The 14,995-nt window shown below is 27.8% G+C and overlaps 1 protein-coding gene across 3 annotated transcripts in view; it reads left to right on the top strand.

Annotated features, from left to right (window-relative positions):
- Positions 1-3,658, top strand: part of LOC118203681 (uncharacterized) — a 115,851-nt gene extending 112,193 nt beyond the window's left edge. For 2 of the 3 annotated variants that reach the window (XM_085822162.1, XM_085822159.1), the window contains exon 16: positions 2,465-3,650. In XM_085822162.1, the coding sequence (XP_085678288.1) occupies positions 2,465-2,559 (95 nt within the window). In that variant the 3' untranslated portion in view covers positions 2,560-3,650. Of the gene's footprint in view, positions 1-2,464 lie in introns of all 3 variants that reach the window. The other variant, XM_085822169.1, reaches the window with a different exon arrangement.
- The last annotated feature ends 11,337 nt before the right edge of the window (positions 3,659-14,995 follow it).

Raw genomic sequence — 14,995 nt, 5'->3', positions numbered from 1 at the left:
CATTGGTATTTTATCTTCCACCCTTATCTTTATTACTTTGGTATTTTTATCTTCCAGTTTGTCTAGATCTGTATTTTAGTGAGGAAAAACTCTCCAGTTTAGAGAATGCGATTAACCTCGTTTAGAAAAATCACCCATGGTTCCAGATGATTTTTAAATTCTGCAGAATTAGTTTTCTTAAAGAAATGATGTTTGATTATTAATATTGATTCATTATTATCAATCAATCATCCAACAATTATAATGTGCTTTTAAAAATATTGGTGACTCTCAAATGGAATTATTGCTATTTCTTCAATACTTTCAATACTGTGAAACATTTTCACAGTATTCTTATCTTTGATGTAAATTCACATTATTTGATATATATCTGACAGAAAAGGAAACATTATTAGTACTTTAACGTTATTTTTATCCTCATTTAAGTAAAAATAGAAGTTTAAAGGTAAGTTATCACAATTTCCATTCCTGCAAACTGAAAATCAAATCTACGAAAACGATTCTTCACACGTTTTGGATACAGTGTGTTGTAAATTTCCTAAAAAATGAAGATCCACCAGATAAGTCTTTATTCCTTTTCTGTAACCATGAAAGTTATAATAATTATCATTTAAATTTCTTTTAGCAGTCCTCGGTGTTATCGTAAATAAAACTCACAGAAAGCGCGTGTGTAATACATTGTATTATAACCATATATGGAGGAAATGGAAACACATAAACCTTGCCTCGATACCGCAGAACCGAGGACTATAGTGACATGACCAAATAAGGTTAGTTAAAAACACACTCGTCCTTAATCCGACACCGTATTAACGAGGACTAGATAGTATTCTGACCATATTTGGAATGCACATGTTCACTTCGAATAGCAGTAAGGGAAACTAGCTGTTTCTGGCATGGAAGCGTCTCCCCAAATTTTGCACAAAGATGCACAGCCCATACACAGTTTTACACAGAAATAAACTACTTATATTCATACCGAGGACATAGCTCAGATTTGGCTCATAATTTGTTTCTACATGGATCCGAGGTCCCTGATTGCAATTCTGGCATTCTTGTCAACCGAGGATGTCCTCGGTTCTTCGAAAGTCCTCGGTCAGAAGGTGTGTATACATATTTCCGTCCTCGATTTACATCCTAGGCGAATACACACACACACACAAAAAACAAAAAACAAAAACAAAAAAAACTCCTCTGATATTCATTAATATGCTTTTTTGCATTTAAAGAGCTCTCGTGTAGCCTGCGAGTCGAGAACATGCCTTTCCTCTTATGTTTATATGATTCGAATCCACGTGCATGTGAGTCGTCTTTGTCTCATTTCGAGTAGAAGATACACGTAGAAGGTCAATTCTGCATTTGTCTTAAATTCTATGGATATACAACAACATTGTGTGCCAAAAAAAATTAGTTTCTAAAATATTCCAAAACTGATATGAATGTGGGATAGGCAGGGGTGAATGAAAAGATGTTCTGTCACGCAGAACCATATTTTGAGTCAGTAGGAAGTGAGTATGCTTCATGCTGGCATGTCTGCGTGATAGTCTCTGCAAAAGGGTTAACAGATTTTTTTTTATTAACATAAGCAAGTCCTCTTTTATTACCATTATAACTACACCTGATACGTGTATATCTTTATTTTTAACTGGAAGATATATAGACTTCAATGTAATTTTTATTTATTATAACAACATATTGAATACTTGATGTATACTTCTATTTTGTTTCCGTTAAAGAAAAATTTTGTATTTGGAAAATGTTGAATTATTTATGGCTAGGATGTATTAATCCTCCGAGCGTTACGGGATTAGCCCTGAAATTTCAAAGTTCCTCAAATTATCATGAATAAGCGATATTTTCTTGATTTTAATTAAAAAATTACTATCTCATTTTGTGCCTTGATTCCTTTTTCTTCCAATATACATCCAAACCAGTCAGATACATTTAAAAGATAGCAGAAATTTTCATGTATAATGAATATAGAAGACAGCCTTCTGTATGGAATTTTCCGACCGTAACGCTGAGAGGGTTAAAGAATTATTATCATATTTGATTTTTTGCTGAGTTTCAAATTCTTTCAATAAGATTTTAATAAATATATAAGAAATCAACTATCAATCAAAGAGTATTAATCACTAAAATATAATTTATTTTATGATTAAAAGTACTTAATTTAAAAAGCATTTATTTTAATTGTAATACAGTGTTTAAGTGTCTGTTCTGCTCTTAAAATATTTTTTAATAATTTTTAATAACATCAGAAAGTTATATATTTGTAAATGTGTATCTAATTTTTAAAGTTGGGGGAAAAAAAAGGTTCTGTACCTTCTTCTAGTTTGGTTATGTTTGATTTACATAGTTTTCTTTCATACTGAGTAACAATCATGCTTATGAGTTAAATACCTTAAAATTCTGCATATTTTTAGTTACAACTATTTTTTCAAATTTTATCATTATTTTTTAGTGTTGTCATCCATCCTTGAAAATGGTCGTGATCCAGAACCAGGTGTTGAAGAGAAAACACCTTTGCCACAGAACTTCTTTGTTGTGAATATGTAATGAAAATTGCTTCTATCTGCTTAATATAATTGTTTTATGTACATACTCTGAGAACAAAACACAATGAATTAGCAGAGGTGTAAATTTGCATAAAATTTCTTTTTTTAATAATGTAACCATTTTAGTATTACGTATGTGAAGAGTAGCCAATGCTTTTAAACTTTCTTTTCAGCTGAGTCAAGCAAAATTTAAGGAACTTTAACTGATATAAAATTTATCTGAAAGCTTGAGAAAAATTAATTTTGTTTCTTTTAAAACCATTTTTGTCATTTTAGTGAAGAAAAGTGCAGGTGTCTCTTGCTTTGAAGAAAAGTGCAGGTGTCTCTTGCTTTTGTTGTTGTTATATTTATTTTATTGAATACACAAAATTATGAAGAAGCCAATCAATAGAGTATGGAATTTTCCGGCCATAAATCAAAGTATAAGAAGTTATGTTTATGATTCCTTTTTTAAAAAATACATAAGTTTTGCCAAATAAATAAGTTAAGCCTTTCAAAGCAAATTATCAAATTTTGAAAATAATTGACTAATAGAAATATTTTAAATAGTGTACTAAAATTTTGGTGAAAATTTTAGTTTTTAGACTAATAATAGATTAAATTTTAGTCAGCAATATGTCAAACCCAATCACTTGAAAGCCAGATGAATTTATTATTGTGAAGAATGCACTGCCATGTTGATAACAATATAAAAGTTTGGTATGTTTGTTCATCATATATTAATTAAATAATGAGTACTATGAGAATAATAATTAATAATAAATAAACTAGAGTTTAAAAATTGCATAAGTGTTTTATTTATTTATTTGGTTAATTTATAAATTAGCCGTATTCAATGCATGGAATGCAACTTTGTGTAATTTTTAGAAAAAGTTAACCAAATTAAGATTTATATAATAGAAATTGATTAACTGGCAAAATTAGCTGTTTCCATATATTAAATTTGTTCATGTGTAAACATAATATTTTGATTTTAGTTGAAAAAACTTAAACATTTTGTTTTACTCAGATAAAAAATGTCTCCCCCCTTTTTTTTTCCCCTTCTGTAGTATAGAAGAAATAAAAGCAATATTTTATGTTTAATTTTAGGACTTGCATAGACTTTTTATTTTAATTGAAAAGAAGTGGGTTATATGTTAAATGAATTTTTTTTTTTTTTTTATTTTTTTTTATTTTTTTTTTATTTATTTTTGAAAAACAAAATATGCATTTTTAGTAGATTGTGTAATTAATTTTTTTAACTGCATGATCTTTATTAAAGTAAAATATGATGAACTAAAAAATAAAAATCCTCTTACTGACATTATAATAAATAATGATTGTTTGACCTACAGAAACTAGATAACTCAATTATTTAGAGTTTTCCAGCATCCAAATGGGTTACAATCTCAGTCAGTTCAGAGATTTGGAGTTTTTCTGTTTAGTTTATATAGTTCAGTATTTGGATCATGTATTTAAATATGCTTTTAGTCATTGTTTTAAAGCTGTCTGAAACTTTTAATCATTGAAACTTTTAATCATTGAGCTGAAGCTTTTAGTCTTTGTTTTAAAGCTGTCTGATTAAGCTGAGCTTAATGAATTGTAGTATTTCTAAAACTTATGCGCATAATTATTTACATGATATTTTCTGAATTTGTCATCCCTTCTTACTTTAAAAATTATCTATGACTTAATTCATTAATAAAAATATGTTAAATTTGTCTTCTGTATATACTACAGTACAAAGTCCGTAATCTGGACTCGTCGGGACTTTGGCGATTCTGGATTATTGTTTTTCTGGATTTTAGATCATCAGTATAATCAGTTTAAATAAGAATAAAAAATATCCTCCGTAGTATCGGACAAAGCCATCTGAACTAGCTTTACCATATGCATTTCCTTCCTACAAAACAGGACACTTATAATGATTACTGAGTAAACCATTTATACGCCAGTCAATTACACCAGTCAAGGCGTTTTTCTGGATTATAGATCATCAGTTTAAATCTGGTAAGATGGCATGCAGAAATTATACAATTAAAAATATGAAACCATAATTTATGAAATAAGGAGCATTTGGGATCTAAAGGGTATCAAAATTTACAAAAAAAAAAGCTTAATATATATTTGTTTACTTTAGTAAACATTTCTATCAATGTAAGTTGTTTAAGTTGCTTCGTTTTTAGTGTTAATACTTTCACTTTAATTCTATAAACAGACATAATTTCTTGTTCAGTTACAAAGTTCCACTGTTCACATCCTGTAATTGCTGTGTCAAGAATACCGACTAACTTGTCAATCGAAATTTTTTCGTTTTCGTTTCACTTCTGTCACTTTCTTCACTATCTGAAGCACGCATGGGTAAACGCTTTATGCGGATGCGTAGCGGAAGCGCACATTAAACACGCATGCATAAGTTTGTGGCTTGGAGGTCCGGATTATAGATCATTCTGGATAATGGGCATCCGGATTACAGACTTTGTACTGTATCAATATTTAGTTCAGGAAAATCATTTTATCACTTAAAGTCATTACTTAATTACTTAATCTTCAGTTTTAATTAAGTGACACAAAGTGTGTAAATTTAGAAACTGTAATCTCCATTAACAATAACTTATTTATTTTTGGCTTTTATACTGATTATTTTTGAGGAAAAATGTTTTAATAAAGACATTATTCCTACTGTTGATACTGTTGAAAATTAATATTTTGATGAATTATAAAATTATTATCTTGAAGTAAAAGACACCTGCAACTTCTAAAACTAAAAGCAGCAATGCTTGAGCTTTTTTGCGCACGTTTCTTTTTTTCCCTCCCCCCCTTTTTTTTCTTTTTAAATGTGTGAGGTTTTTTTTTTTAAATGGGCTATTGGCTTATGAAAAAATATAAAATCATTAAAAAATGCATAATTTATGATCATATTTAAAAAATGCACTGATCTGCCAGTAATTTATGATTAATAGATTTGCTAACCTCTCCCTAAAGCATTGGAAAATATTATTAAAAAATACTGCTTTGATTATCATACTGTGTTTTTAGTTTTTTAATAAATCCAAGAGCAACATTTTTTTAAAAGTTATTATTATTATTATGGAAGAACAGGGCCAGCAACAGAGCTCGTATGTTCAGTATAGCCTTACCAGATGGCAGAAGAATCCCAGCTACTCCCTTTTTATACTGACAAAAATGTAATAAATAAAAAATTTAAAAAAATGGTTTATATTAAATTTCATTTGAAATTATTTAAAATTATCTATTTATTATCTCAAATGAATTTTATCTTTATTTAAAACTTGTTATGCACTCTAAAGTAATACTGTATGATTCATCTAATTCAGAGTAGTCCTCAGTATTTTTATAGGCAACTGAAACAACAATCATAAAATAGCATAATAGTTCTAATAACTAAAGCTTATCTTTAGAAAAGAATATTATCTGTATGTAAATTAATTACTTTTGTCAGCAGCAAATCTGGACTAGTATTAATTTTAGATCAAATAGTTTAGAAATAGTATTTTAACCCTTGTGGGATGGCTGGCATGTAGAAACCATGTCAAATATATAAAAAAAAAAAAAAAAAAAAAAAAAAAAAAATTCTTTGTCAGTGTTCTTAAAGGGTTAAACAGCCATACCGTGCAGTTTCATACAATCTTATTGATTATATCAATAGCCTCTTTCTCATTGTTAATTAATTTTTTTTTAATTAGAAACTTAACATTTGCTTTTCTCAGCTGCACTATGTGCTTATTGTCAATTTACTTAAAAGATATTATACTTTTTATTGAAAACCTGTGTAAATTGTGAGCATGTAAAAATGTTGTGCAAAAGTAATGACTGATGTTAAGAAATGAAAAGAAAAGATTCTCAAATTAGAAATACTATTTTGCTTTTTGACTTTCATTTTAGCCTGATTTGGCTAGAAACTCTTAAGTGTCCTAATCTGTACATTTGTATTCTAAGCAAGGGTTGGAAATCTGAATTAACATTTAAGATTTATATAAAAGAAAAGTAGGGAGAAAGGAACTAAAATGTCACATAGAATTATAATCAGCAGTATTTTCTGCATTTCCCTTAAATTTGATCTAACAATTTTTTACAATTTATAATGCTCAAAAACTACTTACAAGTAAAATTTTAATTTGCTATAAATTTTTCCTACCAATTTCTCACTTAAAGAAAGTGGTAGCATTTATAATTCTTTCATGCTGATAAAGAATATTAAAAAGAAGCCACCATAGAATGCTATTATCTTCTCCTGCTGTTGCTCTTCTGAATCGGATAATAGTTCTTCAGTAGGTTTTGCTTTGAGGCTATGGAATCCAGTATTTTTAAGTTGTATATAAGTATACATAACTTGTTTCCAATCCTATATGGAATATAAAGTATATCTGTTAAAATGTATTATAAAATAGAATAATGAACATATATATTTTCTACCTCTGTTAAAATACTGTGATATTTTTTGTTCTTTTGGACTGTTCTTTTTATGTTCGGCATCAGGTTTAATGTGCTGTTTTGAAATGACAGATTTGATATCTCAGTTTCAGTCAATAACTGTTCTCATTGAGTGGAGAAAAAATTAATACAAATTTAAATCCTAAATACAGAAAGCTTTTGAATGATATAATGCCTAAAAACATGCATTTGTTTTGTATATTCTGCTTTTTTTTACTGTTCAAAATTGTGAATATTTGATCTTTAAAAGATTTGTAAAGGGTCACATTTATAAAGTAAAATTTAATCTGTAACTGAAAAAAAAAATGTTCCTTCCCCTCGTCCTGAAGGAATAATGATTTAAAATGTTCTTTCCATATTCAAGATATACTTGATTCCCAATTTACAAGCTGTATTTTCCTAAACTGTCTTTAAATAATAATTTTCTAAATAATATGCAGTTTCAGCAAGGATTTGTGCTTGGTTTGTAAAATGTGCATTTTTATCTACTTTAAGTTTAAATTCGAAATTTTGTCACATTTATGATGTTCCTGCACTTTTTATAACAAAAAGGTTTGTAATATGTTTATGATAAGAACTGAACAAACATTATAATGAATTCATTTTACGAAACAGTTTTCCTTTTTTTATTCATATTTTAATATCTTTTGATAAGCACAGTTTTATGAAGTTCATTGCACTTATTAATTTTCAAAATTTCTTTACATATTACTGAATGAATGAATTTGACTCATATATTTTATCATACAAAAAGACTGTTTTCATATATAATTATTCTGTCTGAGGCATAAATCTTAAATTATTTCATACCTTAATAAATGGAAAACTTAGTTTAGCCAGTAGTATTGATGCCTGTAATGTAGATTTTATAGGATCTTTTTCATGTATCTAAAATCCAGTCTTTCTCATATTAGCATGTTGCATTTATATTAAGATGATGGTAAAATACAATAAAAGCAAAAATTTTCTTGTTGAGATTATAAACAAGCATTTTGTTTTAGGATGACAACCATTCTGAATTCCATATTAGAATTAGGCCTTGTTCTTTAAATTAAAATAATAAAATTAAGTAACCAATTTGAAGTACAAACTTAGTTTTGAAGAAGTTTTGTTTGCATTATGAAATAATTCCATATATAGCAAAATGTTGCTTCTAAAAGTGTTTTATGAAATTTGTTATCTGTAAATACTGTTAAGGCATATTTGGTAACTGCAGTTTTTTGCTATTAATTTGTTTATGAACTTTATTGAACTTTGCTTTTTTTTTTTTTTATGTTAAGAACATCCTTAGTAGAGTCTTTCCAGACGTTTTATACTGTTATGCTTGTTGCATTACCTTACCATCCGTCCACTCACCTTGACAAGTATTGCCAATATGGGCTTTAATAACAAAAACATAAGACTTTAATTTTATCCTCAGCATGGGTCTTTCACACAGTTCTCAGATTTTTGCAATTCAGTGAAACACAAGATTTTTAATGTATCTTTCATATGAATCTTTTGAGAATTTCTTAATGAACTGAGACATTTAATTGCATTTATTAATAATTTAAACCTTTTTATTATTAAACTAATATACATTAAAACATTTAATTTATTATATCCAGTTAGTAATTATTATGAATGTTTGCAATTCTGTTATTATTATTTATAAAACTCTTATTTTGTCATATTACGTGTTTAGTAACGATTTTTTAAATTTTAAACAAAAGCAAGTGGAAATTAAGAAGCAAATGCTTTTGATGAAAATCTTGATAGAATTCATCATCTTTGCAAATTAAATAATAAATACTAATTTCTTAAACTGTCTAATTCCCGTTATTCCTGAGTTCATGCTTAGTTTCCTTACTGAAATTGGATTACAGATTACCAAATCTTAATTACATGTTTATATATTTCTGTTTGGGAATGAAGTATATATAAAGGATGATGTATTTGGCATAATGTATGTTAATATTCATCATGCATAGGAATTAAAATATATGTAGTGGAAAGTTATTTGCACAAAAAATTATGCTTCATAAACTTTGAAAGACTGATTGCATTTTATGTAATTCTTACTTTTTTGTTGTAAAATGAGTTTTTAAAAATGCAGTTTCTTATTTTGTTGATTAGTTCTAAGCATTAATTTAGAAATAAATAGGTATAACTATTTTAGCATTTCAATGTAATATTTGTGGTTGCATTATAACATTTTGTCATGTTTGTATGTGTGTATAAAATTATTATTCATAATATAATTTAAATCTTTGTTTTTGTCATTTGTCATGTTGTTGCACAATATGTAAATTCTGTTTTCTAATGTTGGTGTGTGGTTGAGTCTATTTCATTGAAGTATTTTGTTTTAGTAAGAATAAATTATTACATTCAGTTGCTAATATTTAGCTATGTTAAAACAAATTTTATAATTATTTAAATAATTTTTAAAAGCCAATTCACACAATATTTTTTATAATGAATTGTTCTACTAAATTTTGTGCAAAACATTTTCAGTTTAAACTTTTCGTCATAAATTGTTATTAATATAGACATATATCAAGTTTATTGTCACTGATATTTATTTATATTTCTATGACAAATGATAAAATATATCATTTGCTTTGTTTTAATGTAGCATTTGCTTTGCTTCTTCAGTAAGATTTGCTGGTTTAGGTGGTGGCTGAAAATGAACTAAATTTTTTTTAAGCTATTAGGTTCATGTTTTCATTAACTGTTATGGACCATTTCCCTTTTTTAATCAGTTTCCTTATAATATCCATTTTTTTCTAGGTAAAAACTTCGTGTTACTACATAAGAAATTATAAGGATTCTATTAAGTGTAATATTCATATTATTTTTGTTTAATTCTTGTACAGTACTAAAAAAACTGTGCCAGTAAAATCACTGTATTGTTAAAACTGTAAATGGATATATGATCTCGTAACTCTTTCCCCTCCCTTTTCTGTTATGTTGTTTTGACACAATTCTGCTTTAGCTGTCATAATAGTGTGAACAGGTTCACGATTAATCATGTGTATGTCAAAGAAATATGTTCTAAAAAAGTGTAATTTTTGAAAACTTGTTGCTGTTTTGCTTTTGAAACTGAACATGAAGTTACTGATTGCAAGTTTCAGGGAAGGGCAGAATGTGATCGGTGCTTTTAAGGATTTGTGTTTTCATGCATTATATGTTAAAAAAAAAATTATTGACTTTTCCTTTTTAAATGATATGGCTTAAGGTTTTTTTAAGGAGAGAAAAGAGAGAAACTTAAATCATATGCTTGTTTAATGCTTTATGGTTTTTAAAGTTCAAAATTTGTTAGTGCTTAGTCCTGTAGTTTTTCAACTTATTTTCCCTCATGGACTCCTTTCTCCACTGCTAAAAGATCACTTCCCTTTTAAAACATTTTTAAAATGCGTGTGTACATTTATTTAACTTATTTTCTAACATATTAAATGAATTAAACAAAGAAAAGTATAGAAAATGATGATAAACACTTGAACTTGAATAAGTCATTTTTATATTCATAAACTGAAACTGAATGCTGTATAGCTAAATAAAAGGCTAATTGCTTTTTATTTAGCTAAGCAGTATTCAGTTTTAATGAACCTTTGACAGTAATAGTTTAGTAATTGTCTGGTTGAGAACCCTTGTAGTCCCCCCCCCTTTTCTTCATTATTTTCCTTCTTGCAGACTGATCTTTTTTCCTAAGAAGCCACATAAATGCCCCTTTGTATGTACAGCAATATAGGAAATATTAAACCAGACTGTATAAAATTAAAGCAAAAAATTAAAATATATATAATATTTCATCTCCTTTTTTCTGATCTGACAGAATTAAGTAAGTTATTTTTAGTACACATTTGTGTGTTCTTTGGATATACTGATATGAAACATTGTTTTTAATCATAATTATTGTAAAATTGACAAGAACAATTATATGTGAAGTCAAATATTTTAGTTATACATTTCACATCTAAATATTTAAACAAACTGTTAGATTCTAATTAAGTGTTTACTTTTTACAAAAGTATAAAATGTATGTAATTGTTCATAAACAAAAAATAACAAATTTAGTTTAAAAAAATCTCTTCAAAATTTAAATAATGAGTTAATTTAATTTTGTGGTATGATTTAATCAAAAGGTTGGCACACATTATTTTTTCTTCTTCCATCTTAGTTGATCTTTTAGGAGGTTTTTAAGGCCAGAGAATGGTTTATAAATTTCCCATATAAGGAGTTTATTATTGAATCTGAAATATATTGTACAATGAAACAAGCTCTTGTTGTGTTAATATTGTTTATTGCACTGAGCTTCAGTTTCAGCACAGTCTCCGTATAGATTTCAGCCTTCTTTGCACTAGGCAATCTCATATACAATTTTCCTGTTACAGCCATATGAACAAAATCCCAAATATAAGTTATTTCATGTTTTAATGTAAAATTTAATATTGATCATAGTATAATTATGACAGGATATGTATTTTTCATAGCATAAATAAATACTTGAAAAGAACAAGGGTCTCGTAGATAAAATACAAATTTGATAGAGGCCTTGTATGAGCTCCTAAGGGAGCTCCTAAGGATTATAAATTCAGCATTTTTTTGGTTTAGAATGAATTAACTCCACATCATAAATTTGAGCAGTAAAATAAATAAATACTTAATAGAAGTTTAAGAAAGAACTAGATGTCTGCAAAAAGTTTTTTTTTTTTTTTTTTTGGGAGGGGAGTAATTTTAAAGATTTTTTTTTTTTAACTCAAAACAACATTAAAAAGATAAAGGCTTAATAAAAAACAATTAAGACACTTCTAGGTTCATATGGTTTTAAAATCAGAATGCAGGGTACACAAGGAAATATCCATAGGCAGATATTAATGTACAGTAATTCAGGTAAATTTAAAAGTGAATAGATTCTTAACTAATGCATCTTGTAAAGAATGACGGATGGGTGGATTTTAGGAGCAACTGAGATGGTGTTGATCCTAGAGCTCTAAGCAAGGCATCCTCCACCGAAAGCATCTCTGCTCTGACTGATGCTGGGTGGGTGGAGTGTCTACTTTTAAATGTAGGAAAGATATACTCTTGATCAGTGATGGAATGTGATTTGTGTGAACATTGTATGGCTCACCACTGAAAATATGATTTTAGGTAGATTGAAAATTTTCCTTTTACTATGTGTCTCATAGTGTATTTTTATACTTTAAAAATTAATTATTAGTAATTAGTGTTTTCCCAATAAATCTTAACTGCCTGGCCATTAAATATGTTCAGTGATAGTTTTTCCTACACCTTTAGGTAAATACATGTATACATTTATCTTGTAGTACATCCAAATAATTAATCCAGTATATCCAAAGAAAAAAGAGCGTCCAAGTCAGATGTATTTTGAAAGTACAATCAAGAAAAATCTCCTTTTCATAATATTTAGTAACAGTGCTTCAGAGACAAACCCTTGGCCAGTTTGAGGATTAAGTAATATTGATTTTAAAATGTATAAGATCTAGCCTTCTTAGGTAGCATACTATTAGACCAGAAGTCTAACTTGTGCATTTTCACTGTCTTACAAACACCATAGAGACAGAGCAAGACTGTAAAGAACCTCTTATTAATCCAAATAAGATTTAACGGAGAGCACCAGCTCGTGCTTACTGAAGCCAGTAGCTCTGGCTTTAAATCAAAGATAATGGTTGGACTAAAATTAATGAAATTTAAGTATAGTTTCATGGCTTCACATTGTAACTAACATGCAAGCTAGTTCTGACTGCTGTAAATAAACCTAAAGGCAAGAATAACAGAATACTGATCACTAGAGAATCAAAATTAGCAACATGGCTTTCAAGCAGCAGAACATGCTGTGATTTCACCCTCCAAAGCCTTCCTTTAAGTACTTCCTTCTTTCTACCTAATTTGAGCTAGAAATTTATATACTGGCAGGGAAATGAAAATGAGGCTGGTAGAAAAGTAAATTAACATAAAGCTAACTGGTTAGTAACTTAAATGATACTTTATAATTTAATGAAAGAATTCTATTGAACTAAAAGTCATAAAATTAAAATTTAATATAATTATGAAAAAATGTATTTTTGTGTGTAAGAACATTTTTATGAAAATTTACAACAGTAAAGAATTAATTAAAGCAAATGTCCAAAAGTATGCAAAATAATCCTTGTTAAGAAATTTATATACCAAGTCGATTTTTAATGCCATTGACCAGGATTTTTAATGCCATTGACCAGCGTGATTTAAATGATGATATAAGATTAACTGAATTGGTTTTCATTCATAAATCAACTTTTCTCAGAGCATAATTTTGGTATAATATTAAAGAATTATGTCTATTTAAAGAATGATTTACCAATTCAAAACTCTAATCTGTTAATTGTGCATTAAGCAATCATTTTTTTTTTTTTTTAAGAATGTCTTGTATAGCAAAGGACCTGCTTGCTGTGTTTAAAGCAGAACCTATTCTCTAAAAATGCAACTAATTTTAAATTATATGGAAGTACATCATTGCATGCTTCAGTATTTTCATAAAGTGTTTTGTTAATGACTTTTATTACTGACTTAAAACAAAAATTTCTATTTTTCATTTATTATATCTGTAGTTAAATTAGAAACAAACATTCTAAGATAAGTTCCTTATTGTTTTGGTCCTATCTTCAGATAATTAATGTCATCCATTACAGCTGACTGAACCCAAAATAGTGGGAAAGCACCTACTATTCTAAACATTTCTGATCTTCTGTTGAGATACTTGGCTTAAAGAAATCATGTTCAATACCAGTGTTTGTTTATGAGTTATGTTAAAGTATTTATTGCTGACTTTAAAAAGTTGTCATCATCATTACTGATGTTTCTGTTTAATAGTGTTTATTTTAGCTGGATTAAACTTACTTATGATACTCTGTTTTTTTTTTTTTTTTGTTGTTGTTGTTTTTTGTGTGTGTGTGTGTGTGTTTGTAATTTTAAATGTAAACTTAAAAGCTTTTTAATCTCGTAATCATACAACTTTCATAATAATAATAATTCTCTCTTTTTGATCATTGAAACCCACTTTAATCTCTTGCAATTTGTTTTTTCCTTTGTTAAAAGGTGAGATTTAAGTACTTCCTATCTGTAAGTGGAGACTGAAAAGAAGGCTACACATTGTAAATTAAATAGAAATAAGTAAATTAGAGGTTTGCAACATTATTTTCAACTAATGTGAGAGCAAGGCACATAGAATGCTGTGGGACTTTTTTTCTGTTATTTTTGTTTGAACAACACCTACTATGCCTGACATAATTGTAATGTTGTCATAGCTTTGTCCTCCACAGTTTTTTATGTTCAGTATTCTGCTCTGTGTGTTTTTATAGGTTACTAAGCTAAAGAACTGCTGAAATTGAGCAGTTCTTATTTGGGAGCTTTTTGGGATATTTCATTGGAGAGCATTATTTCCAACTAGTTTAAATTCCGTTTATTTTTCAATCACAAAATGCTCCAAAAAATTTGCCGTTTTTGTGTACCTCCCTCAAAAGTAGCTTCTCCCGTGTGCTTTCTTTTTTTCTTTAAATTTGTATTCCCCAGAAAAGACGCATTGTTCCTCGTAATGTTATAATATGCTATTGCATCTTGCATGTTTACACTTATAGCTTAGCTGACAAATATGACATCTTATTTTGTCTTGACATTTTTTGGATATGAATTTGAATAATAAGTATGACATCTTAGTAAATTTAATGATAAAAATTTTATAAGTTTTAATAACCATTTCGACATTTTAATTCTGTAACAGGTATAAAAATGCAACCTGCTTTTTTTTTAGAGTTGTTATAAATGAAAGAATATGTATAGGTATTACTTTATAATGCATATATATAATCTTTTTTGCCTAATTTTTTAATAAACAATGTTTATTTGTCACTGTACACATGGGACTTTATCAAGTTACTCTCAAATTCAAATTTTAGTATAAAATATATTTTTATGTAAGGAATTTTCTGAAAAATATATATTCTAAGAAATTATCAAAATATTTAAAT

The sequence above is a fragment of the Stegodyphus dumicola genome, chromosome 1 (assembly GCF_044657685.1).
Source record: "Stegodyphus dumicola isolate Sdum_Otavi_A_Nest chromosome 1, ASM4465768v1".
NCBI classification, from domain to species: Eukaryota; Metazoa; Arthropoda; class Arachnida; order Araneae; family Eresidae; genus Stegodyphus; species Stegodyphus dumicola.
The sequence above is the reverse complement of the archived record's forward strand: the minus strand, read 5'-3'. Positions and strand labels throughout refer to the sequence as shown.